General features: G+C 41.9%; 1 protein-coding gene across 6 annotated transcripts in view; it reads right to left on the reverse strand.

Moving 5' to 3' along the window:
• The window catches only part of clec16a (C-type lectin domain containing 16A), a 225896-nt gene that overhangs the window by 46626 nt on the left and 152497 nt on the right, over positions 1-26773 (reverse strand). For all 6 annotated transcript variants that reach the window (XM_072268940.1, XM_072268938.1, XM_072268939.1 and 3 more), the window contains 3 exons: positions 18116-18267; positions 16635-16839; positions 357-524 (listed from right to left, as the gene is read on the reverse strand). In XM_072268940.1, coding sequence (XP_072125041.1) covers positions 357-524; positions 16635-16839; positions 18116-18267 — 525 coding nt within the window. The remainder of the gene's footprint in view (positions 1-356; positions 525-16634; positions 16840-18115; positions 18268-26773) is intronic.

Here is a 26773-nt window from a genome sequence, read left to right on the forward strand (position 1 = left end):
ACATGGTATCCACACCCTCTCTCTCAAGATCTTTTCAAACAAGTCCCCTTGCACTCTTCTGAATTCCAGTGGCAACAAGCCTGGCACGTTCAGCAGATTCAGCCTGTCTGCTGAGAGTTACCAAACCTTCCTGTTTTTATTTCAGATACCAGCCAACTGCAGTCATTGAGTTTTGAAAATTATCCCCTCTGCAGCTCTTTCTGACCCCTCAACAACTTAATTCCTATGTCTCTTGCAAGAAATAAGTCATGACATAGAAACAACATCAATTTTATATAAAATGCAATAAAAAATTTCAAGTAAGAGAACTTGTTAAAAACACATATTTAGACTAGGAGAAAACTTTTTACCATTACCTGGAACCTTATCAACAGATGCAAACACTGAACGTTGAACTGTAGGATCACTGATACCTCGGCGAGACTGATCATAGAATCTAAAAGGAAGGTGATGAGCTGAAGAGGGAGACCCATGTCCAAAACCCATAACCTCTGAGGAAGTTTGCACAGGAAGATCCAAAAGTACTAGAAAATGATAAATGTATGGAATAATTAGAAAATGATACTTCAGAAAATTGTGTTTAAATAGAATCGTGTGGTATAAATTACAATGTTTAGAAAAATAATTAACAGCTTAATAAAGCCAACTGCAGCATTCAAATCTCATAGTTCCTTGACTTGACAATTTTTGTTTTATATTATTGTGTATTGTAAAGTTGTATGTAATCTGATGCCATGCAACTATTTTTAATGTGATAATATGCCAAAATATCCATTTATAATGGATTCCAAATGGTTTAATATTTTAGAATCCAATTCAGTTGTGGATTTAAACTCCTGATTAAACATTACCAGAATTAGTTAAACATTTATTTTCAGCAGAACGCAGTAAATTTTCAGCCCTCTGCATTGGTGTTCCATAGGGATGTGTGCTGAGCCCACTGCTCAACTCTCTTCACACCCATGACTGTGGAGCTAGGCATAGCTCAAACAGCATCTATAAATGTACTGATTACACAAACGTTGCTGGCAGAATTTCAGATGGTGATGAAAGGGCATATAGGAGCGAGATATATCAGTTAGTTGAGTGGTGTCGCAGTAACAACCTTGCACTCAATGTCACCACGACCAAAGAGCTGATTGTGGACTTCAGGAAGGATAAGACGAGGGCACACAAACCAATCCTCATAGAGGGACCAGAAGTGGAGAAAGTGAGCAATTTCAAGCTCCTGGGTGTCAAGATCCCGGAGGACCTAACTTGGACACCATGTATTGATGCAGCTATAAAGAATGGATGACAGCAGCTACATTTCATTGGGAATTTGAAGAGAATTGGTTTGTCATCTATAACACTCAAAAATTTCTACAAATGTACCACAGAGAGCCTTCTGACTGGCTGCATCACCATCTGGTATGGGGGATGCGGGGAAGAGGGGCTACTGCACAAGATCAACATAAGACCTGATGAAGGATCATGGACCAAAACGTCAAGTGTACTCTTTTCCATAGAAGTTGCCTGGCATGATGAGTTCCTCTAGCACCAGCAGATTTTTTTTTGTTGTTTGAGATTAAACCCATGGACACTACTGTTTTTGCACTACTTATTTTAACTATTTAATAGACACTTACATACTTAATGTAACTCAGCCTTTTCTCCATATTTATTTATCATGCATTTCATTATACTGCTGCTGTAAAGTTAACAATTTTCACGACATATGTCTGTGATATTAATTTTGATTCTGATTATATTGTTATTCTACCACTGTCAGACTATAGCAGTGCAGTCACTGAACTACCAAATGGTCCTGATATATGAGTTTACATTTAAATTCAGTTAATTAAATAAATCCAGAATAGATTCTGAAAACAACTCTCAGTAATGGCAACCACGAAACTACATATGACCCCTGATCCACAGTAATATATTGGGGTCTTAGAAGTCTCTGCAGAAATGGCTGAGCAAAGACAATAGGAGCAGGGCAGCAATGTTTCCATTGTATGAGAAGATATATATGTGCAAAAAAAGAAAGATATTCATCACCAACTTTGACAATAAATACCATTGTCAAGTCCCCACATTCAACATCCAGGAGCCAGCACTTACCAGAAACTCAGTTGAAGCAGAAGTGTGATGAAATACTCTCCATTTTTGTTTTACAAGTTGTTTAGCAGCCATCAATCTTCCTGAAACCTCTCCCTACAACTCAGCACTTCGTGGCTAAAATCTATAGGATCCATAATACCTTGTTCTCACCTAGGCTACTCTATCCCCCAAATTTGTGACATTTCCTACTAAGGACAAGGGCAGCAGGCAAATGGGAATACCACCTCCTATGTGTTCCCCTCCATCAGAAGAATGAAGGTGACCTAAATGAAATCCATTCAACGGTGAAAGGTCTTGATAGAATAGATGTGGAGAGGATGTTTCCTGTGGTAGCAGAGACTAAGACCAGAGGACACAGCCTCAGAATAAAGGGGCATCATTTTAGAACAGAGATGAGGAGGAATTTCTTTAGCCAGACAGTGGTGAATCTGAGGAATTATTTGCCACAGGTAGCTGAGCAGGCCAAGCCTTTATGTATATTTAAGGCAGAGGTTGATTGGTTCTTGATTGCTCAGGGCATGAAGGGATATGGGGAGAAGGCAGGAGATTGGGGCCGAGAGGAAAATTGGATCAGCCGTGATGAAATGGCAGACCAAACTCAATGGGCCAAGATGAATGAACTTGTTCCCATATCTTATGGTCTTATGATCCTGAAGTATACTGTTGTTCCTTCATTATTAATGAGTCGAAATCCCTGAAATCTCTAGCCAAAGGTGCTGTGAGAGTACCTCACTAGCAGGACTGCAGTGGGATGTATCATCATCTTGTCATTATTGGGCAATAATTGTTGTCCTTGCCAGATCCTAATAGGTAGATAAATAAATGTTTTTTATTCATAATTTCTATTGCTTTTGAGAAACAAAAATGATTTAGCAAAATTTGAGAATTCAAACCAAATGGAATTCAATATGACCAGGTCCTTAGAAAAAAAATAGCATGGCAAAATCAATTGGCAGCATTTAATAGACGGATATGAAACAATTATAAAGCAATCAAACCAACAGGCTAGCCAGCTGTCTGCCAGTCCTGTGTGTTTAAAAGAAAATACCTGTCATAATGCACTAGAGTAATTGTTTTGATTAATAAAGTATTCTTCTAAAATTCCCTCACTGATGGGGTACTGCCGAACCTGTTGAAAGCCCCTTGAAACTGGATCACTTACATCCTTCTGATAGATGTGGGGAAAGAATTTCTTCAGGATAAGATTTTATTCCAAAATAATTACAAATCTTCTTCTAATCTTCTCATCGGCAAAGTGTAAAAGGTAAACAAAATTCAAAGTGGCTTAAGGCAAATCCTGGGAAGAGCACTGCATTGAACAACTGTCAACTCTTGTGAGGGGGAGGGAAGAGACAGTGCTGGTGATGATTCTAAGCACAGTGAATTATGGTTAATTTTGTTTTTGTGGCTCTGCATAAAGATTTTTGTTTATATGTAATGCTCTGGTTCATATTTTTTACTGTTATGCTGTATGTATTTCATTTTGTGCTGTTCTATGTGAGCTGCTTGCTTTCAGCTGATGTTTTTTCCATTGAGGCAAGGGGAGAAAAAAAACCAGAGGACAGTGGTTAAGGGTGAAGGGGGAAAAGTTTAAAGGGAACGTTGGGGGAGGGGTTCTTCACACAGAGAGTGGTGGGAGTGTGGAATGAGCTGCCAGACGAGGTGGTAAATGCGGGTTCTTTTTTAACATTTAAGAATAAATTGAACAGATACATGGATGGGAGGTGTATGAAGGGATATGGTCCATGTGCAGGTCAGTGGGACTAGGCAGAAAATGGTTCGGCACAGCCGAGAAGGGTCAAAAGGCCTGTTTCTGTGCTGTAGTTTTCTATGGTTTCTATGTTTTGGGTTGTTGTCGATTTCATTGGATGCTGTGTGATTGCCCTGAGCGTTGATCCAGTGTCAAGTCACTTTTTATTGTCATTTCAACCACAACTGCTGGTAGAGTACACAGTAAAAACGAGACATTTTTCAGGACCATGGTGCTACATCAAACAATACAAAAACTACACTGAACTACGTAAAAACAACACAAAAACTACACTAGACTAGAGATCTACCCAGGACTGCATAAAGTGCACAAAACAGTGCAGGCATTACAATAAATAATAAACAAGACAATAGCCACAGTAAGAGGGCAGTAGGTTGGTGTCAGTCCAGGCTCTGGGTATTGTGGAGTCTGATGGCTTGGGGGAAGAAAGTGTTACATAGTCTGGTCGTGAGAGCCTGAATGCTTTGGGTTGTGTGTTTAAGTCTGTGCTAAATGGTTGCCCGGTAAAGTAATTGCGACACGTGGGAATGGATGCTGCAGAGGTTGTGCGGTGGTGCAGATCCACAGGGTTACTGGTAACAAATGCGTGTGTGTTGAGTGGGGTAGACATTCATATCCCTGATGAACTGTAAGCACCGTTAAAGCTGTAGGAACAGTTACGATTGTGGAGCGGAGGTTTGATAAAATGGCAGGCAAAGACTTTGTTTTAGTCTAAACTAGCGCTGATGTAATGGCAGTGGAACTGCCTGATACTATTGAGGTCCTGGGAGAGGGAGGGCCGTGGGCTGTCCATACTTTCCGGGAGGAGGACAGCGGGCCGAATCGCAAGCTGAGTCTCTCGTAGTTGGGGGCGGAGACTTCAAAGACAGGTTGCTCTCATTTCTGCGGAGCAAGGGGAAGGAGTGGTCTGATCTGGAATTTCTAATGAGTCCCCCAGTGAAGAGTGGGACTTCTGAGTTGATATCAGCCCTTACCTTCCTGGCAAATAAATGGCCCAGTGCCCAGACAGAGGGCACTAGCTATCGAAGGCTGAGAATGTTCTCTGGGGTGAAGCCCACCCCTGAGGGAGGAAAGGAGTATGACCTCTCAGTTGGAGCAGACCTCTCAGTTGTTAGATGAGTGACAGTGCACTGATGACATAAAAAGGCAACGACTGGTTGAGTTTGAGAGGCCGGGCTGCTGACGTAGTGAGAGCCATAAAGAGTGACGTAGTGAGAACCCCTTTGCCACCTCTGTGGCCTACGTGCAAGCACTAGAAAAGGTGTTTGGTGCGACAGGAAGCCCAATGGAGCTCATGACAGGGTTTCAGAACATGTGTCAGGAGAAGGGGGAGAAGCTCTCTGCCTACATTTTTCAGCTAGAGAAGCAGCTGAATTGCTTGCGGCGTAGAGGGGCCATTTAGACGGCTGAGGTGGATCGGTTAAGAATAGACCAAAGAGCGAAAGGCACCCAGTCTCAGGACCTGATCACTTGGGATCTCTGACTGTCTTGCAAGACGTGCCCCCCTCCCTTGTTTGTTAAGCTGATTAGAGAAGTATGAGAGGAGGAGGAGGATACATCGGAGGCACGGGTGGCTCTGTCAGCAGGGTACAGTTCTCAGTAGTGGTCCCCTGCGTTGAAGTGACCACAGATAGCCCACCCCGGGCAGTGGTAAAGGAGATCATGGCAGAGTTGAGAACTGAGATGTCCTGGTTGTTAGCAGCGGGTGCAGCTGATACAATGGTGCTGATAGGGAGGCAGACCCCCTAAGGGAGTGGACTATGCAGAGAGCCGCTAGTGGCCGGGGACTTGCGAGAGGGGAATGGTTGGCATTGTCTGTTATAATTGTGGTGAAAAGGGACACTTCAGGTGAAGGATGGGAAACCCCTAGGAGAGTGAGCCCCTGGGTATCTAAGCAGAGAGAAAAGTCAGGAAACTTACAAGAGATCCAGTGAGGGAATGCCTGGCGTCTCAGGGGGAACACGTTCCTAGCAATACATCAAGGAACACCCTAAAGCAAAAAACCCTCTTCCTGAAGGCTTAGTGGAACCTAGCTCTAGTGTATCACTACGGATAGAGGGTATTTATACTACAGCCACACTTAACACAGGCTCGCAAGTCACTTTGCTGTACCGTTTGTTTTACAACCAATATTTGACGCATTTACATTGAACCACTCAGTGCACTAGAGATCTGTGGGTGATTATCTGTATGATAGTTACTTGTCAGTGAAGCTGGAGTTTTTGAAGGCAGATGTGGGAGTGGCTGAGGTCCTTGATACATTAACGCTGGCTTGTCTGGACCCCATTGAGAAGGACGGAGTTTCAATTCTTGTGGGGACAAATACTCCTATTGTGAGGAGGCTAATGGGAGCCTGCAAGGAAAGAGCTGGAGAGAGCTTTCTGAAAACATTGTCTGTTCACTTGGTGTTTCGAGCTGCTTTCGAGGAAGTGCGTGGCCGCACTGGACCGGCGAATGATCTGAGACGAGGGACTGTGTGGTTCACCCAGTCAAATCTAATCGTGTTAGGCCTGGGGAAGTAGCCAGAGTGATGGGAAACCCCAAATTTCCCAGAATGCCTGAGGCTGAGGCCCTCTTGGTGGTTGCTCCAGAAGACCACGAAGAGGAGTTGGGCTTACCTGCTGGGGTACTGGTAAGGCCTGAACTGCAGAAGCCCTCGGGTGTACAGATGAACAGGAAGGCAGTGATTGTCAGGAACACTACGAAGAGGGAGGTCACCTTCAAGAGGGGCATGCCACTAGCGCACCTCTTCCCGGTGACTGTAATGTCTAGTGTCCCTGTGAGACAAGCCGGGGAGAAACTCTCTTCAAGAAAGGGAAAGTTTGCTGCTGAGTCATTCAATTTTGGGGACTCCCCGGTACCTATAGGTTGGAAGAGGAGGTTGATAGAGAAGATGTTGAAACTGGAAGGTGTCTTTTCTACTGATGAGTTTGATCTGGGTTGTTCCAAGAGCACTTGCCACACTGTCCGGGGAATGGAGGACACCCCATTCAGAGAAAGGTCGTGACAACTGGCCCCTGCAGAGGTGGAAGACGTTCGGCAGCATTTGTGGAAGCTGAAGGAAGCTGGGATCATCAGTGAGTCCAAAAGCCCCTTTGCGTCCCCAATAGTAGTGGCCAGGAAGAAGAATTAGAAGGTACAGATGTGTGTGGACTATAGGACTCTGAACAGGTGTACCGTCCCTGACCAGTACATGGTCCCGAGGATCAAAGGCGCACTGGCCTGTCGGAGTGGTGCAAAGTGGTTCAGTGTGCTGGACTTGAGGAGTGGAAATTACCAGATCCCCAGGAGTGAGGCCGACAAAGAGAAAATGGCATTTATATGTCCTCTGGGATTTTTCCAGTTTGAAAGGATGCCCCAGGGCTTATCGGGAGCCCCTGCGATTTTTCAGCATGTCACAGAGAAAACGGCAGGGGATATGAAATTGCTTGAGGTATTGGTGTATCCAGATGACTTCAATGTTCTGGTCCACCTTGGAGGAACATGAAGCGAGGCTACTGAAGGTGGTGGGCCGCCTGAAAGTTGAAGGGTTAAAACTTTCCCTGGACAAGTGCCAGTTCTGCAAGATGTCTGTCAACATGTTGGGCACATAGTCTCATGGATGGAGTAGGTATGGATCCATCTAAGATAGGGGTGGTGACCACATGGCCAAGGCCCCAGACTGTGAGTGCTTTGCGCTCGTTCCTTGGGTTCTGTGGGTACTATTGGAGGTTCGTGAAGGACTACGCAAAAGTGAGTCACTTTTTAAATCAGCTTCTGTGCGGTTATCTTGGGGAAGAAAGAGAGGACAAAAGGAGAGCAGGGCAAAGATTATCTTAGCACTTTGGAGACTTTTGGAGCAAGTTAAGATGTGAAATGTGAAGAGGCCTTTCAGTCGCTGAAGGAGCTGCTGGCACAAATGCCTGTGCTGGCTTTTACAGACTCTCAATTGCCGTAAGTAATGCATACGAATGCCAGCAGAGAGGGCTTGTGGGGCGTCCTGTATCAGGATCGGGGCACAGGGTTGAGACCTGTTGCATTTGTCAGCTGGAGTCTGTCACTCTCTAAGAAAAACTATCCCATGCACAAGTTGGAGTTCCTGGCACTGAAATGGGCTGTGGTGGATAAGCTGAGTGACTACCTCTATGGTGCCAAGTTTGAGGTGAAGACGGACAACAATCCCCTAACTTATATCCTGACCTCAGCAAAATTGGATGCCACAGGCCATCGGTGATTGGCGGCGTTGTCTGAAATACCAGCCAGGAAGTAGGAACATTGATGCCGATGCTCTGTCCCGACATGCGCATGAAGGGCTGGACAGAGACGAAGACTGGAAGAGCATTCCTGCCCCGGAAGTGAAAGCCATGTGCCAGTTTTCCATCACGATGAAGGCAGGGGGAAGGCAAGGGCAGGACTGAGTGGTAAATCAATTGAGAGCTTTGATGACGCCATCCACAAGCTTACTGTAACCTGACTGCTCTGAAGTCAAACCAGTTGCCGGAATTGAGTCCTGGGGAAGTGGCAGCTGCTCAGCAAGATGACCTGGGCATCGTACCATTTGGTCAGTGGTCGAAAAGGGAAACATGACCCAAGCAGAGAGGACGAATCATGCTGCAGTGTCTCAATTACTGAGAGAATAGCCCAGATTGGATTTGAGCAACGAGATCCTATACTGGGTCACGTCGCCTCCGGACTGGCCTCAGCATTCCCAGCTGGTTCTGCCCGAGAAGTATCGGAGGATTGTGTTGAGGTCACTTCATTTTGATTCTGGCCATTTGAGGATTGAAAAGACCTATGGATTGCTCAGAGATCAGTTCTACTGGCCCCGAATGAAGCTGGAGATCAAAGAATACTGCAAGTCGTGTATTCAATGTATACGGAGGAGGATGCTGCCTATGAGGGCCGCTCCGTTGTCCCACTTGCAGAGTGAGGGGCCACTTGACCTGGTGTGTATGGTTTCCCAGTCAACAGAGCCAGATGCCAGCAACACGGTGAATGTCTATGTCATTATGGATTACTACACCAGATATGCGCAAAATTTCCCTACCAAGGACCAGAGGGCATTCACGAATGGGATACAGACTCGCAGGATGAGGAAACGGGGATGTGGTATATGCTGTCTTTTGCTAACTCCCCACTGATTGAGGAAGAGATTCCCAAAACTTCCCACTCTGAGGCAGGTGAAATCGCAGGGACTATCTGTGGACAGGCTAGGTTTCAGCGGGATCATGAAGGGGATGGAGCGGAGCTCAGTCAAGTGGCAGAGGGGTCCGAGTTGCAGGAGGGCATGAGTGACAGACCGGGGGGGGGGGGGGGTGAGGCCTCACTTTCTGGACCCGAAGTATCCCAAGGATTGTCTGAAACTGAAGAAGTAGATGATGGGGTATGGAGGTCTCAAAGAATCAGGAAATCCCTAGATAGGCTGGCCTATGTAGCACCGGGGAAACAGAGTGCTATGACTATTCCCCTAGTGAGATACGTCATTACACCTTACAAATGGATTGGAGGTGCTAGCATCACGAAATTGCTTTGAAAGTGGTGGTAAAGATGAGGTGACAAATTGTTTCATGGTCATGAGGACGTGACTATTTTGGTGGGAGGGGAGAGCGTAATGCCCTGGTTGATATTTTTTACAGCTATGCTGTCCGTATTTCATTTTGTGCTGTTCTGTGCGAGCTGCTTGCTTTCAGCTGATGTTTGGGTTATTGTTGAAGATAGGAGATGAGGAGAAATGTCTGCCAACCAATTAGGATGGTCAAATTGAAGGGGAGGTTTGTCTGGTGAAGGAACTAAGGTTGGGCTTGGGTTTTTTTTTGTGTGGTTTGAAAGAGATGAAGAGGGAAGACGCCAGAGAGAAGTGGTGGTTGGATTTGACCCAGAGTGGGACCATGATTCGATAAAGCCCGGGGTGAGATTGATTGAGTATCGGTGACTTGGGGAAACTGAGCTCCAACTTGTGCACATTAGACTGTTTCATTAAAATGGGCCCTTTTCTTTTTTCGTTCCTTTCTTTACTAACCCTTTAGTCAAATTAAGAAATATAAAGCTAAGTCTTTTAAATGTATGCAGTGTGCTGTCTGTTAATTCGTAGCACTCATTTGTAACAGGATAACGAATTACACAGCATCCACACAAACTTACGCAGCTGAGGAAACCAGGGTGTTTCACATATAAAACAGTTTTTAAAATACTTAGCCAGTCTGGTGGGGCTGATGAAACTTAATTCCTATTTTCTTCCACTAAGAGCAAAATTGTGGAAGAATCCTTTAAAAGATTTCAGTGCCTTTGTTAATACTTCTTTAAAATCCGATTGCAGTTTGTTCAGATATTGAAAAAAGGGCACACAAATTTAGTTGTTGGACTAGTTCCCATGCAGTTCAAGTTTCACTGTTAAACTGACGTGCAAAGAAAGAAGCATGACCATACTAATTCATAGTTTATAGGGCAACATAAATGAAGAGATTGCTGAGCCTCTGGCTAAGATTTTTATGTCCTCGTTGTCCACGGGAATGGATGGAGGAAGGCGAATGTTGTCCCCTTGTTCAAAAAAGGTAGTAGGGATAGTCCGGGTAATTATAGACCAGTGGGCCTTATGTCTGTGGTGGGAAAGCTGTTGGAAAAGATTCTTAGAGATAGGATCTATAGGCATTTAGAGAATCATGGTCTGATCAGGGATAGACAGCATGGCTTTGTGAAGGGCAGATCATGTCTAACAAGCCTGATAGAGTTCTTTGAGGAGGTGACCAGGCATATAGATGAGGGTAGTGCAGTGGATGTGATCTACATGGATTTTAGTAAGGCATTTGACAAGGTTCCACACGGTAGGCTTATTCAGAAAGTCAGAAGGTATAGGATCCAGGGAAGTTTGGCCAGGTGGATTCAGAATTGGTTTGCCTGCAGAAAGGAGAGGGTAGTGGTGGAGGGAGTACATTCAGATTGGAGGGTTGTGACTAGTGGTGTCTCATAAGGATTGGTTCTGGGACCTCTACTTCTTGTGATTTGTATTAACGACCTGGATTTGGGGTTAGAAGGGTGGGTTGGCAAGTTTGCAGATGACATAAATGTTGGTGGTGTTCTAGATAGTGTAGAGGATTGTCAAAGATTGCAGAGAGACATTGATAGGATGCAGAAGTGGGCTGGGAAGTGGCAGATGGAGTTCAACCTAGAGAAGTGTGAGGTGGTACACTTTGGAAGGACAAACTCCAAGGCAGAGTACAAAGTAAATGGCAGGATACTTGGTAGTGTGGAGAAGTAGAGGGATCTCGGGGTACATGTCCACAGATCCCTGTAAGTTGCCTCACAGGTGGATAGGGTAGTTAAGAAAGCTTATGGGGTGTTAGCTTTCATAAGTCAAGGGATAGAGTTTAAGAGTCATGATGTAATGATACAGCTCCATAAAACTCTGGTTAGGCCACACTTGGAGTACTATGTCCAGTTCTGGTCACCTCACTATAGGAAGGATGTGGAAGCATTGGAAAGGGTACACAGGAGATTTACCAGGATGCTACCTGGTTTAGAAAGTATGCATTATGATCAGAGATTAAGGGAGCTAGGGCTTTACTCTTTGGAGAGAAGGAGGATGAGAGGAGACATGATAGAGGTGTACTAGATAATAAGAGGAATAGATAGAGTGGATAGCCAGCGCCTCTGCCCCAGGGCACCACTGCTCAATACAAGAGGACATGGCTTTAAGGTAAGGGGTGGGAAGTCCAAGGGGGTTTATTAGAGGAAAGTTTTTTACTCAGAGAGTGGTTGGTGCATGGAATGCACTGCCTGAGTCAGTGGTGGAGGCAGATACACTAGTGAAGTTTAAGAGACTACTAGACAGGTATATGGAGGAATTTAAGGTGGGGGCTTATATGGGAGGCAGGGTTTGAGGGTCGGCACAACATTGTGGGCCGAAGGGCCTGTACTGTGCTGTACTATTCTATGTTTTATGTTCTATGTAAAATAGAGCAAAGCATAACTTGCCTGTGTTCGCCCTATCAAGTAGATGAAATTTACTTGCCAACAATCTTTAGTTAGACTATCTTTAAGAAATAAAAACATATTTCTGCCCAAAAAACTATCAATTCAAAGATAATTTTGTGTTTTACATCTTGTTTTATTGCTTCTCATGATAGAAAAGCTAAAGCATTAAAACTTCCATTTTTAAAATTATGAATACAGATTCTCTGAAATATATATTTTTATGGGAAAGGCATCTGATTTTGAAAGAGAAAGCTTGATTCTTTAACTACAATGAGCAAACGTTAATCTACATACCATCTCTTCCACACACTTTAACTGGGTTGCTAAAGATCACGTTATCTGATGATTCAATTAAAATTGTTAATATTGAATCTAAAACCACTATTTTAAAAAACCTGATTTCGCAATATTTTGTTACAGTACCAAAATCTAACATTGAAGGAAAGTAGATATTTAATGAAAATATTCATTTCATGGGTCACACCACATCCTAGCCTTCCCCTAGAGCAGGGGTTCCCAACCTAGGGTTAATGGTAGGGGTCCTTGGCATAAAAAAAAGTTGGTAACCTCTGCTCTAGTTTTAGAGATATACCACACTGAAACTGGCTCCCTGGTCACTGTGTGCACGGTGACCACTGCCTACCAACTTACATTAATCCCTACTACCTCCCTCATGGTTCCGCCTAGTTCTACTACCCATTGTGTTTTCCCCTATTCCTTCTTCACCTTTCCTGCCTATCACCGCCCCCACCCCTTGATCTTTCCCCTTACTGGTTTTTCACCTGGAACCTACCAGCCTTCTCCTTCCCACCCTCCCCCCACCTTCTTTATAGGGCCTCTGCCCCTTCCCTCTGCAGTCCTGACGAAGGGTTACGGCCCGAAACGTTGACTGATCGTTTCCACAGATGCTGCCTGACCTGCTGAGTTCCTCCAGCGTGTTGTAAGTCTTATATTAATCCTATTTTTTATTCTGTCTGCATTATTTCGAATTTAAGAAGATTCCATCAGGTGCTAAAACTGTAATCTCCATGTGGTGCAGTGGGCTACTAGTGAGATTCTAAATTAATACTTGTTATTGATATTCACCATGGAGAACAGGAGGATGAAGAGTTTGAGGGAGATATACTTGTATTCTAGAACACATCTATGTTAGGAAAGAAGCAGTGGTAAAACTACTGTCACACATTAAGGTGGATAAATACCCAAGACCACTTTGCATTTTTGTTGGTCATGGGTGAGTACCAGAGCCTGGAGAATATCGATTCTTGTTCATAAAGGATAGCAGCGATAAGCCAGCAAACTATAGGCCATTTGGCCATACAACAATAGCAGAGAAATTATTGAAAAAAATCTAAGGTAACACACACAAAATGTTGGAAAAACTCAGGTCAGACAACATCTACGGAAAAGGAATAAAGAGTCGACATTTTGAGCCAAGATCAAGATTGGAAAGGAAGGGTGGATCAGCCTGAATAAAAATGTGGGTAAGGGAAGGTGTACAAGCTGGAAGGTGATAGGTAAAACCAGGTGAGGGGGGGAGGGGTGATGAAATGAGATGATGGGAGGTAGCTGAAGAAGGAGAAATCTGAAATCTGGCAGAAAGGGAAGGAGGAGGGACACCAGCGGGAGGTGATAGGTGAAGAGAGAGACGTGGTAAGAGGGGAGCCAGAACAGGAATGGAAAAAGAGAGAAGGTGACTTGCTTGGACCAGAATCAGTAGGGTGGGTGGAGAGGTGCAGTGAAGTCCCATCACACTCAGTATTTGTCTTGTCTTATAGGCAGAGGGATAAAGCATGTCTTCATCAAACTCTATTATGCAGCTTTATTAGCAAATCTTGCAATATCGCACTGTGATTACTACATAACCACGGCTTCACTGTACGTGTGCTATGGACACAGCTTAACCGCAACAATCCTCTGCTGTTTTTTGAGCAGCCCAGATTTTCCCTCACCAGAATACCTGGACAGAAAGCAGAAGGAGGTGAGTATAAGAGGGAGAAGAGAATGGAACTGGAAGATGTGAATATATAAAAGCCAACGTACTGCATTGTTATGCCTGAGACCCAAGTATGTCACCTCAAAGAGTGAGTATGATGGGTTGTTTTTTACATTTCGAAATACACTAAGTACTTGTGATATGCAAACTGGCACCAAGTATGGAATCTGGTGAAGAAACAAGAAATGTCGAAAATACTCAGGTCAGGCCGCATCCACTCATTTCAGGTTTCCAGCGCCTGCAGCTTCTTCTACTTCACAAGGAATGTGGTGGGGTGCTCAATGGTAAAGGTATCCCTATAACTACAGGTGAACTCAGATCAACATTGTTAATGGAGTGCTTGCATGACAATCAGGTAGTTAGTGCATTATCAAATCTGTCTGATGAATGCAGGAAAATGATAAGGATCCTGCTCTCGCAGTGGCTGTATGGAGTGAGAAGAACACACCTTTGTACCAGTGGATTTGAGCACATCTTTGCAATGGTTAGGATACATTCCTATCAAGTAATGCTTACTGCTTCAGGTGACAACTGCCTTGATGGGAATGGTGGGGGAGGGGGAAAGAATTGACAGAGGGCACAGGACACTTTTCTACTATCATGCGCCTGATCCAGCCGAACAGAAGTGAGGAGTAGCTCGAATCTCTTCAAGACCACTGATATTTCACGGGGGAACGGCTTGATGTCCTCACTGAGCAAAGAGATGCCACTCGTGAGCAAATAACTGCCCTCTTGAGCAGCAAGTGCCATTTGCGAGCATATTATTGTATGCTGCAGACTAATAGATCCACAAAATGTATCTAGTTCTATGGGGGACTGCTGTACTTGAGTAGCTAAATGTTCTCTGCTTACTGGCAGACAGTTTTCCTGCAAAAAAAGAGATCATTCTCCCTCGAGCAAAGATTTGCACAAGTGGACTTATCTCAGCTCCTTCAGAGAAAAGACATGACCCCAAATGCAATTAAGGACACTTCTTTACCAAGAGCAGAGCCCTGCACAGATAACTAAGTGAAGGCAATTGGGACCACACACACACAAAATCACTAATACAAGAGATTCTGCAGATGGAGGAAATCTTGAGCAATATGCACAAAATGCTGGAGGAATTCAGCAGGTCAGGCAGCATCTGTGAAGGAGAATAAACAGTCGATGTTTTTGGGCTGAGACCTTTTATTGGGAGTGGAATAAGCAGAAACCAGAATAAGGTGGGGGGGGGGAGGGGAAGTACAAGTACAAGCTGGCAGGTGACAGGTGAGACCAGGCGAGGCTGAAGGTAGGTGGGTGGGGGAGGAAGGGATGAAGTTAGCTGGGAGGGAGTAACATGAAAGAGATAAAAAGGCTGAAGGAGGAATCTAACAGAAGATGACAGTGGTCCATGGAAGACAGGGAAGGAGGGAAACTAGAGGGAGGTGATGGGCAGGCAGAGAAAGGGTAGAGAGGGTAACCAGAATGGGGAATGGAAAAAGAGAGGAGGAGGAAAGGGAGAGAAATTACTGGAATATGAGAAATTGATGTTCATGCCATCTTGCAGATGCTGAAAATCTTGAGGAACATACATAAAATGCTGGAGGAACTCAGCAAGTCTGGGACCAGATACATCTGATACTTGATTCATTTACTGATGTGTTATTACCAGTGCAGGTGAATTTGTACAGCAAGATGGGAGGACAATTTTACATAGCATCCTGGGCTCTTTCAGCTGATCATTGGAAAACATTTCAGTGTCAGCAACTGGTGTGTTGGAAAGGGTTTGCACTGGATCTGTTCTTATTGCTCAAGTGGACAAGGGCACCTCAGCTACAGAACAGGGCATTCGATGTCAAATTGGAGCATTCTACTCTAACCATCATCCTCACATTCCTGTTGTTCTCCTTCAGAATGGAGTCTGTCAGGTATAGAATTTTCAAAGTTGTGGAGTTCATGGCACACCACAATGTAATTTCTGCTTTTAGATGCTATATATAGTAGGATTTAGCTGGCTGGTGGTGTAGTGGTATTTGCACCGGACCTCGAGGCAAGTAGCGAATCCGGCTGGCAGTGGTGGGTTGAGCGTTGAGCTAGCAACTTGGTCTCATTAAACAAAAAACAGACAAATGCTAAAGAATTGTAAGGTCACTGCCTGATGCGCCACAAGGTGCGAAGAAGAGCAGCAACATATAGTAGGAAGCCCTACAGTAATAATAGAGCAATGGATTTTTAGCTGGAGTAGATGAATGGCATTTTGAATTGTTACTGCACTGATATTCATTTGCATGGTGTGGCTGGATTCTAAACTGGCATGACCTGCCATGAAAGGAGCAAACAGCTCTTTTCCTTTCCATTTGAAAATGTTTAACACTGTTGATTCCCTCTAGTTGAAACAGTCCTGGTTACTACTGGGAAACATAGCATTGACCTTCAAGAAATTCTGCTTGATCACATTTTCAACCACTGGCTATAAGCTCTTTGCAGCATTTGTGAGAACACATCGATATGAGTGTAGTCAATGAAATAATTCTTTCAAGATTAGAATGCCGCAGTAGCTTCTTGGTTGTTGCAATGAGCAGCAAATTGTGAAATATGGCATAGATCCTTTGCTTTCAATAACATAGCATTAAAAAAAACTACTGTAAAGGGAAGAAGTTTTTTTCAAGTACAAGGAAACTGACAAGCTCACTAAGCAATCTTAAGGGAAGATGTGTCAAGTAGGAGTATTAAAAAGATTAATTCAACATTGTATCATAATCAGAATTTTAACTAGTTAGACTTTAGCTGGTAATTAGCATCACGCTTGATTGGCTAATTTAAGCATACTCAGAAAAAGATACTAACCTGCGATTCGTTGCATCTTCATACGTCGTGCTTGAATGCGACCTTTTGCTAATCGCTGCTTTGCAATGATACAGCGGATATGATCAGCAAAGATGAAGGTTGCCTGAAGAATAGGGAAGGGCCTAGCATGAGGGTTGGATGCAGGCTTGTGGATGATTATGTTTAAAGCCCTGCTATCATCTTCAACTCCCATCACCTGCATATCCTACAAAAGAAAGCACAGTTAAAAACAAAAACAACAGGAATTCTGCAGATGCTGGAAATTCAAGCAACACACATCAAAGTTGCTGGTGAACGCAGCAGGCCAAGCAGCATCTGTAGGAAGAGGTGCCTGACGAAGGGTCTCGGCCTGAAACGTCAACTGCACCTCTTCCTACAGATGCTGCTTGGCCTGCTGCGTTCACCAGCAACTTTGATGTGTGTTACAGTTAAAAACAAATGTAATCACATAATTTAACTGCAACATGGCTTTCTTCTGAGCATGATACAGATAGAGAAATGGATGTTACTGTATCTTTGTATCTGACGTTGTTCTCAATGGTCTGTAAATTTAGCTGAAAGCACATAAATCACTACTGCTCCATCACTATTTGGTGTTTTCTTTCTTGCTGCCGACTGACGGGTGGGCGATATGTTACTTTTTGAGAGAGGCATGAGTTGGGGATTTGAGGTCTGATATTCTTGTTGGTGCTTTTTTGTGTGTGAGACGGTGTTGAAGTTTGATGCTATTGTTGCTGTTCTTTTCTGCGAGAGGGATTGTGGATTTAATATTATTGTCGCTATTTTCTGCAAGGGAGGGGGTGGGGATTTGATGTTACTGTTGCTGTGTTCTCTGTGAGGAGAGGGTTGGGGATCTGATGGGTTTTTTTGTGAGAGAGGGGATTGGGGTTTTTGATGTTCAAGCTGCAGTTTTTCATGTGGGCCATCTGTTAGTATTTTGTGTGAGAGGGGTCGGGGGGAGGTGTTTGGGGTTTGCAAGTTTTGTTTCTTTTTCTTTTTGTGCTGGGGGGGGGTTGGAGTTGATGTCTTTTCTTTCAATGACCTCCATGATTTTTCTATATTTCATTGCTATCTGGAGAAGGCAAATATCAGAGTTACATTGTACATGTACACTTTGGCAATAAAAGTAACCTTTGAAATAAATCCTATCTTTTACCATAAACAAACATGATTGCTGTTTGTACACCTGCCTTCCCTGACAAAAGTCTGAGACTGGATGCAAAATGCATGTGGGTCTTGCCTATAGCAAATCACTGCTCAGCTCAATGGCTTGCCCAGCAATGGAACAGACAGTCAGATGTGCACCTATGCACTACCTCCGGCACATCTTCACTTTGAAAGCACACATGCAGAAGTCCAAGATGTGCTGAAACCTAAGCAGCTGATAACTGACATTTTATATGATGAACTGTAGCAGCAGTGGTCCAAAATATATAATAGTTTTGAATTGTCTAACATCCCTCCTCATTAATCTCCATTACCTGAAGTAGACCTGCAAATTTTACCACGCCCCATCCAAGCCGTTTGCTGTCAGGTTCCACCAAGCTCATTTGATAAACATCGACAGCCAGAAAGCGATGTACTAGATTGCCGTCTTTCGTAACTACAGTGCAAGCAATTAGATCACTGTTATCTGAAAGGAGAAAATGGGAAAAGAGGTCAGCTGATCACTTCCTAAGTAATTAATAGACAATTACATTTCTAACTAAAACATAAAATAACCAATTGCAATAAATCAAGATTATAAACAAATGTTACTTTGAAGTACAGAGGATGTACAGTAATTCAATAGTGGCTTTTGTTATTTTTTTACCATCAAACTGAAGAATTTGTGCAATTGCCTGAAATTTTGGAGAAATAAAAGAGTATTGCAATAATGCCGATGTCTAGAGAATGGATTTAACTGTACTTGTTTTTTACGTTTCTAAGTACACATAAAAAGTGACTTCACCATGCCTGCAAATATTGTCAACATTGTACCCACAGGGAAACTAAAATGAACAGATTCAGCATTATTACGCAACACAAGCTCACTTTCACAGTGTGATTCACTATCAAAAAGGGAGCAAATCTCTCATCCAATACCAATAATGCTTCAATATGTAATATCCAATGCTCTTCTCTCTCACCATGCACTGATTTGCTTGTCCAGATGAGATGTATTATTCAGGATTGAAAGCAACTTTTCAGTTCATTAGGGTCTGCAGATTTTCACTCGTTTACTATTCTGCGAAGTCTCTTCTACAGATGCCTAACCCTGAAGAAGTTTAAATCTTCCCTTCAATGGGAGTTCAGTGAAACCCTCTCTCACTGCTCCCCCCACCTTTTAAATCTAATCCTCAGCCTTTTCCCTCCAGTCCTGCCAAAGAGTTTCCACCCGGAACTTTGAATATACTCTTTTCCATAGGTGCTGCCTGGCCTGCTGAGTTCCTCCAGCATTTTGTGTGTGTTTTCAGTATATTGATTGGTATAGTGCTGACAATGTGATATCATGTGTCCAATGACTTGGGGCTACTTAAAACAAGTGGAATAGACACATGGGTGTGATCTGACAGAAGGTGTGTTGGTAGCTGGGAGGGGGAAGAGAGGAGAATAAGAGGGTATTGCCAAACATCGTGTAGATATATTGCCTTGTTCACTATAGTTTCCTTCTCTCTATGGGAGCTTTCCCCCCCACCTCATTATATAGACAGTGCTGCATTGACATGAAGTATGTGCTTTCAGTTCTTAAACACTTCTGAAACCAATGTGGGAATGATGTGGTAACTATATGTTTTAGATAATGCTGCTGGTGGGAAGCACACAGGTACTGCTCACTGAAAGGCTGAGTGAACCAGCCTCTGTATCCTCTCCCAGGTCAACATTTCCAGTGATGAGTTGCCCAGGCCATGTCATTCACATACCTGACAACAAACTCCCAAAACATCAAATCTCAGATGGGAAGAGATTACCAAGCAGAAGATGGGAAAATCCAGCAATGAAGGAGCATACATGATGGCACAGAGAATCATAGGTTTCTGGATGAAGAACACTCAGAAGTCCAGTGTAAGTGGCAGAAATTGTTCACCACAGAGACTACCCAACTACCTTGGCCATCAGACATCAAACAAAACAATTTTGCAGATCTCACATTGGCCTCAGAACTCACAAGACCAGAGCGGATACAAATTATTCTTGTACCTGAGGGACTGCTGAAACAGAGCCCGCAGTTAAGCCATTAAAAATGAATGAAGTCCAATTTTCAAATATAAGTATTCAAACTTACAGCTTTTATTTTACAACTACATACTTTTGAATGTGGAAACAGACAATTAGCACAGAAGTGGGATCCACTTTAGGCACCACTTAACCAATAGGAACTGGATAGTTGGTGCCAATGTTCACTTCTGGGTGAAACTCTATCCACTGGGAAACTGGGCTCAATGCTTCCATTCACAATTCACCTCAGCACAGTTGAGGTTTGTCTGCACCCGCTGATCTTTCAGCACATTTTTTCCATTGCTGGTAGAGACTGGACCCCAGTTGTTCATGCAATGAAACCCAATGCATGGGGTAAGGAAGTGAGATGACAATTGAAGGACCTTCACTAAAACACTGATTTCTAGCTGCCTGTATCTGTTGGTTTGTTTTCAATGCTTTAGCTGGAAACTTTATTCACTGGTGCTTCCTTCACAAGTAATAGCTTCTGTGCCAATCAGTTGTTCTGTATGCTGTAACCAGCAATTGATCTGCCCACATTTCATTGATTTGGGGAAGATGATTCTGTAAACTTAAAAAAGATTGCTGGACCAATAATCACACCACACAGTTATTAACTTTAACCTCTTCACCAGTTTATTATTCCCAGTTCAGCCGACGAGAAAGAACTCGGAGCCAGTCATCAAAGAGAGACAGCGACTCTCTCTCTCCTTGGAGGCTCAGACGAGCTTTCTGATTTAAAAAACAGAAATGCTACAATTTATAGAATGAGCAGACAAAGAACACTCAGTTGCAATGGTATACCAAGTCAGTTAGAGCGAAACCCAATTACTTTGATAAGACAGCCCACTTTGATAAGAGAGTCAGGATTCGTCAGGCAATCTTTTTTAAGTTTACAAATCATCTTCCCCAAATCAATGAAATGTGGGCAGATCAATCGCTGGTTAGTCCTGACAAAGGGTCTCGGCCCGAAACGTCGACTGTACCTCTTCCTAGAGATGCTGCCTGGCCTGCTGCGTTCGCCAGCAACTTTGATGTGTGTTGCTTGAATTTCCAGCATCTGCAGAATTCCTCGTGAAAGCATGACCTATGTCAGCTCTGAGTAATTCCAGCCTTCATGTCACCTTGAAAAGGCAGCTACAGGCTACTAATCAAGAAGCTACTAATCTAAAACTGCGGGCATATTTTTCAGCGAAAGCAACAGAATTTGTTCACTAACACACATAGGGTGGCACTTAAGTTTTTTAACCCATTATTTACAAGAGTCCAAGAATCATGTCTTACTCCCCAACATCCTTAAACTTTATCAATTCTGTAGTGGTTGCCCACAAAGCACTGTTTCCCTAATAATATACATTTCTTCAGACTTCCTCAGCGATCTTTATGAAGATGGAATCAGAGAAATATGAGTGATTTTTTAAAAATATCACTTCCCAGCAAACAGTACAGAAATAAAGTGGCAACTTTGAACTCTGAATGCTCCTTCCATACAAGTTCTGTCTTATTACACAATTTTGTGTGCAAAGATATAGCATTGCTTTAACTGAGATTTTTTTGGGAAATGGAAACGTAGCATATGCTTAGCAAACCAAAAGAATATTAAGTCCACTTCCAACATATTTGTCCTTACAGTCTTGACTCAAAAAAATTCACTAAGTAAATGTGAAAGTACATGATTCTTGTTTCCTTGAAATCACAAAGTATTTTAAAAATGTGAGCGACTCTTAGCATATCTGAATATTCTAGACTTGTTGTTTAATATTAGATACACCAAGCAGCATCCTCAAGGAAAGAGATCATCTGTTCGTACACTTTTGTCTATAAAACACTCTTGCACAGAAATTCGTTGCTTAGTTGTGATTAGTTGACCATTAACCCCCTCAGTCTTCCTCCCCCATTTAATTAGGGGCTGCTCTGACTGTAGCCTCAACATATTTTCTCATGGTAATATCTTGGACTCTTGCAAATCAAACAGCAGTCTTCCTTTGTCTTACAAAATATTCAGTGATTCTACTTAAACCCAGAGGAGAAGAGTTCCAGGAGCTCATGACCCTCACAGTTTAAAAAAAACTCATCTCTGTCTTAAGTAAGCAGCCCCTTGTCCTAAATTCTCCATCAACAGAAAACATATTTTCACATACACCTTTTCAAAAACCCTTGGGGATCATATATGTTCCAATCAAGTCCCTTCTCCTTTTTGAGAACTCCAACAGATACAAGCCTAACCTTCCCAATACTTCCATTCATTCCAATAATGAGTCTAGTAAGCCTTCTCTGAACCGCTTCCAATACATTAATGCATTTTCTTAGAAACCCGGACCAATACCATATACAGTACTCCAATGCTGTTTCGTCAATGCCCTATACAAGATAAGCATAACTTTTCCACTTTTATATCAAATTCCCATAACGTATTACATACATTGCAAAAGTGACTATTGGTTCTGAATGCTCTTTGCCAAGTTCTGAAGTTTGGAAACTTGTCTTTCCTTTATTTAATCCTACAAGCAATCATGAAGGATTAAAATGGTAAACCTGTTAACTTTCTTAACTGGTAAGCGCAACAACTATTAGTGTTTGGAATGGCCGAAAAAAGTATTAAGATTTAGAAATGCTTTAGTGTCAACTTACAGACATAGACATTCAAATATACACATGAATGTCTTGATAAATAATTTCTTGACATAAACTAAAACCAACTAAAATTATTTGGTTTGTCAATCTCATTCAGTGCCACATAGCCTGTATCAAGATATTACTTTCAGCTTTGTGATCAGCTAAGTAATTGTTTTAGGATTCGACTAGATCTACAATGCTCCAGTGATGCACTGTTAAGCAAAATGAGTAACTAAAATGGCCCTATTTTTAATTGAGAAGAGTGTCTGGAACAGAATGATTAAGTTGACATTATTGGTCATCCTTGTTTGGTTTCCTATCCAGCACATATTACAAAGGCACAGACGGAAGCTATTACTCCCATTCCTATATTTATGACATTACACTAGTATTTCCAATGAAGTATAGGAACTCATGTAGATTTCCAATGAAAAAGATCAGAAATAGATTACATGCTTACTAATCAGTGATTTCCTCAAGGGAATTAGTAAGTGTTCATCCAAACATTACTGTGGTATACTGTGTGCTCAATGATTTGTGGCTCATGTACTTTAAGTGCAATGATTAACCTAAGATTGATAGAATCTCAACTACATTTGAAAATTGTTCAGGGGCTAACTACTACAACTGCTTGTACTTTGTTTTAGGTTTGGTTGCTATACTAAACAAATACACTAAATGCATTAAACCAACTTTTATGATGCTCCTAGTCTGAATTAATTATAATATACTCTGCAGATACAATTTCAAATCTGGCCAAAATACAAATCAAAAACCTGATAGATTTAATATGGACACCTCACAAACTGAGCAGCGCAGATCGATAACGTAACATAATATTGTAATGCAGAGTTATCAGGCATCAACTTCTATTGTGATAGGTTTTGTAATAAAGCAATTTTAGTCATTAAGAGAAAAATCATGATGAAATTGGAAAAAAAAACACCAGTTAAAATTATCCTGAATTTTAAAGACCGGGGAAATTGTACCAGAGGATAAGAATAATACTAAGATTTTAAAAAATACCATTTTTCAAGGAAACTCTACTAGGAATGCAAGATACTAGCGGGAGGGAAAGTCTTTCAAGTTAGACTAAGAGTCCTTTTCGAACTGCACTGAAATCCAAACGCAGATACATCTAAATCCAAGAAAACTAATTAAATAGACACATTATTCTTATACTGCTGCAAAGATTTAATCTAATTAATCTGCTCCTGTAATCAACCATTTTAGCTTTTTCTGTGCCAGGGCAAAAGCACAAATGCACTATCCTGCTGAAGGTGTTACTTGGAGGGTAAAGGAATTCAGATATCAATATTTGGCAATTAACATGGTGGTGAGGTTATGTACTGGATCTGATTTGGCTAAATGAGGGAAAGAAGGCCTCTTTCCAAGAGGTTTAGTATAAATCTAGAATCAAATATAATACAATTGTATTGAAGAGCTACTTTATTACATGTAGTGTGTTGTAGACAGATGGCTAATAATACAATGCCAGCCATCCACTTACAAAGAATGACCTGCTCTATGATGACACCCCAATCAAGGGATCAAACATCAACTTGCCAAAATACTTAATCATACAATTTGGTTTATATGGAGTGGGGAAATAAAGATCCCTCTGACAGACTGCTTGACACAAAATGAGGAAAGTATGATCAATTCAACAATTCAAAATACAAGGCATTTCCACTATGGAACATAGCTAAGTGCTACAAGCATTTTGACTTGTCTTACATTTAGAGAATAAAAATGGAACAGTATTTTATTATTTCTTAATAATAAGCATGATACAGAAACTCACATGTAAAATCGTTCGAAATAAATTGCATATTTAAAAAATAATTCAATATACTTCGTTTTTCCATGAAATATTAACATTTCAAATTATTTGGCAGTAAAACAGCTTTCAGAGCAAAAATAGATTTTAAAAATAGACAATAGCCAGCACACAAAAGATGGTTCAACATTTCAGGCCTTCATCGGAAATATTACACCTGTTTTGAGATTTTCACAATGATTGGGCCATGTTATCACTGCATTACAAGTACTGAACATGAAATGAGTTCAAATTACATGTTCTGCCACCCGTGAAGCAGAATCGATTGAGTAGCTAAGAAACAGAAAAAATGGAAGCTATTGGTGGAATTTCTCAATAGACCCCCAGAGAGTTGCTGTATAAGAAAAGGGCACATAATAAGGGCAACACAGCAATCACAGAACACTTTAATTTATATACAGTTTGGGCAAACCAAATCAGCAGTAACTGAGTAGAGGTCAAATTTAAAATGTGTGTATAAAATACTCTATCAGTTGTTTTCATTCATTTTGAGGATCTGGCAAGGTCAACATTTATTCTTCACCTTTAAAGGAAGATCAAGACCTTGACGAAAAAGAGAAAGTGGATAATGAAGGTAATCTGGCAAGAAACACAAAACTAGGCCCTAAAAGCTTCTATAGCTGGAGTTCATGCCATGGGCCTCTATCATTCACCGAGGGACAGATTGGGCACCCTGTTCTATAGGTAGAGGAAAAGGAAAAGATCACTTACAAACTGAGATAGGAGAAATGATCTGAAGGTATTAGGTGGTAGAAAAGCTAAACAAATATTTCACAAAAAGATTCCCAGAAATAATAAGGATGAACACATATAGAATGCATGAAGAGCTGAAATAAAGAAAAGTGACACTGAAGGCCAACAAATCTCCAGGACTTGAAAACTTGTACGCTAAGATTTTGAAAGTAGTGTCTATGGAGATGGTGGATGCACTGGCTGTCATCTTTAAAAATTCTAGCCACAGATTGGACGGTATCATATTTGCTTCCAATGCTTAAGAGAGAAGGAAAAAGAAGTGGATATACAATGCATACCAATTAGATTGACATCACTGGTATAGGGCAACTAAAATTAATAATATAATTGGGATATTGTGCATTTATGTAAGGAAACTAATGGTTGACAAATCAGTTAGCACTTTTCTGAGGATGTAACAAGAATGGATAAGAAGGAACCATCAGTGTATTTGGTCTTTTGGAAAACCTTCAATATAGTGCCACAAAAAGGGATTATTTATAAAATTAAAACACATTAGATTGAGGTAATTTACTAGTGTGTACTGAGAGCTGATTAACAGTTAAAGTATGAGCACTGATAAACTTGACACAAGATTCCACAGATGCTGGAAACCCAGAGGAACACATGCAATATGCTGGAGGAACTGGGCAGGTCCACAATGACACTTCCCAATGGAGAGGAAAAATAATCAATGTTTCAGCCTAAGACCTTTCATTAGAACTGGTCATGGGAAACAGGGTTGTCAGATGCCACTACGATTGATGCAGGAGTCAAAGCTGTCAATGATATATTTGAGAAGATCGTGTGAAATATATTGAAGATTACTGACCATACATGGAACTTAATGTGTGTTGAGGAGTCTGCACAAGAGTTTCAGGAGAATGTTTGATAGAAAAAAATATTTTTGAATAGTAAGATATCAAAAGATATTGGCCTTTAGATCAACCAGGGCATTTTTGCACATGGATCACTGAATAGCAAACAGGAAAAGCAGGCAATCACTAAGGTAAACAGTATTTTGGCCTTTATTGAAAGGAGGGTTTGGACTGCAAGACTGAAGTGATCTTACTGCAGTTATACAAGACCTTAGCAATATCACACCTGAAATAATGCGTCTCCCTGTCTAAGGAAAGTTATATTCTAATTGCCAAAGGCTCACCAGGTTAATTGGGAAGAAGCAAGAGCTTGTTCCATGAAGACTGATAAAGCAGACTGGGCTTATGCTCATTTGATTTTAGGAAAGCAGACAAGATTTTTGCAGGAGTTTCTGAGATAGATGTGGGGATATTTCCCTAAGCAGGTCCATCCAGAGGAAAGGGAAACAGTCTTAAAATTAGCAATCAGCCATTCTGAATAGATGAAAAGAATTTTCCCCACCCACTCAGAGGACCATTCTAGACATAATTCATTTGTCTGGTCAAATATTGCTTGATGAAGTCCTGCACAGATTCGGGTGAGAGATTTAATTTAATGTTTGCTGTTTCTTCACAGAAGCTTGCGAAATAATGGTTACAGAGGTGATGGAGGTATCAACTCTTTAAACTCCTATCTTGGGCTTATATAGTACCTACATTATTTTTCCAGAAAGAAAGCAAACAGTTATGAAACCAAGTTATGAAACCTCATCAGTCACTTGTCCTGGCAGACAGGAAGTGAGATCTAGCCCACAAAGATGTAAGGAAGCTTTGCTGTACTCGCAAAGCTTTGAGGGTTTGTTACAAATGTACTTTAATTTCTACACATTCATGCA

Source organism: Mobula birostris, chromosome 9 (assembly GCF_030028105.1).
Source record: "Mobula birostris isolate sMobBir1 chromosome 9, sMobBir1.hap1, whole genome shotgun sequence".
Lineage (NCBI taxonomy): Eukaryota > Metazoa > Chordata > Chondrichthyes > Myliobatiformes > Myliobatidae > Mobula > Mobula birostris.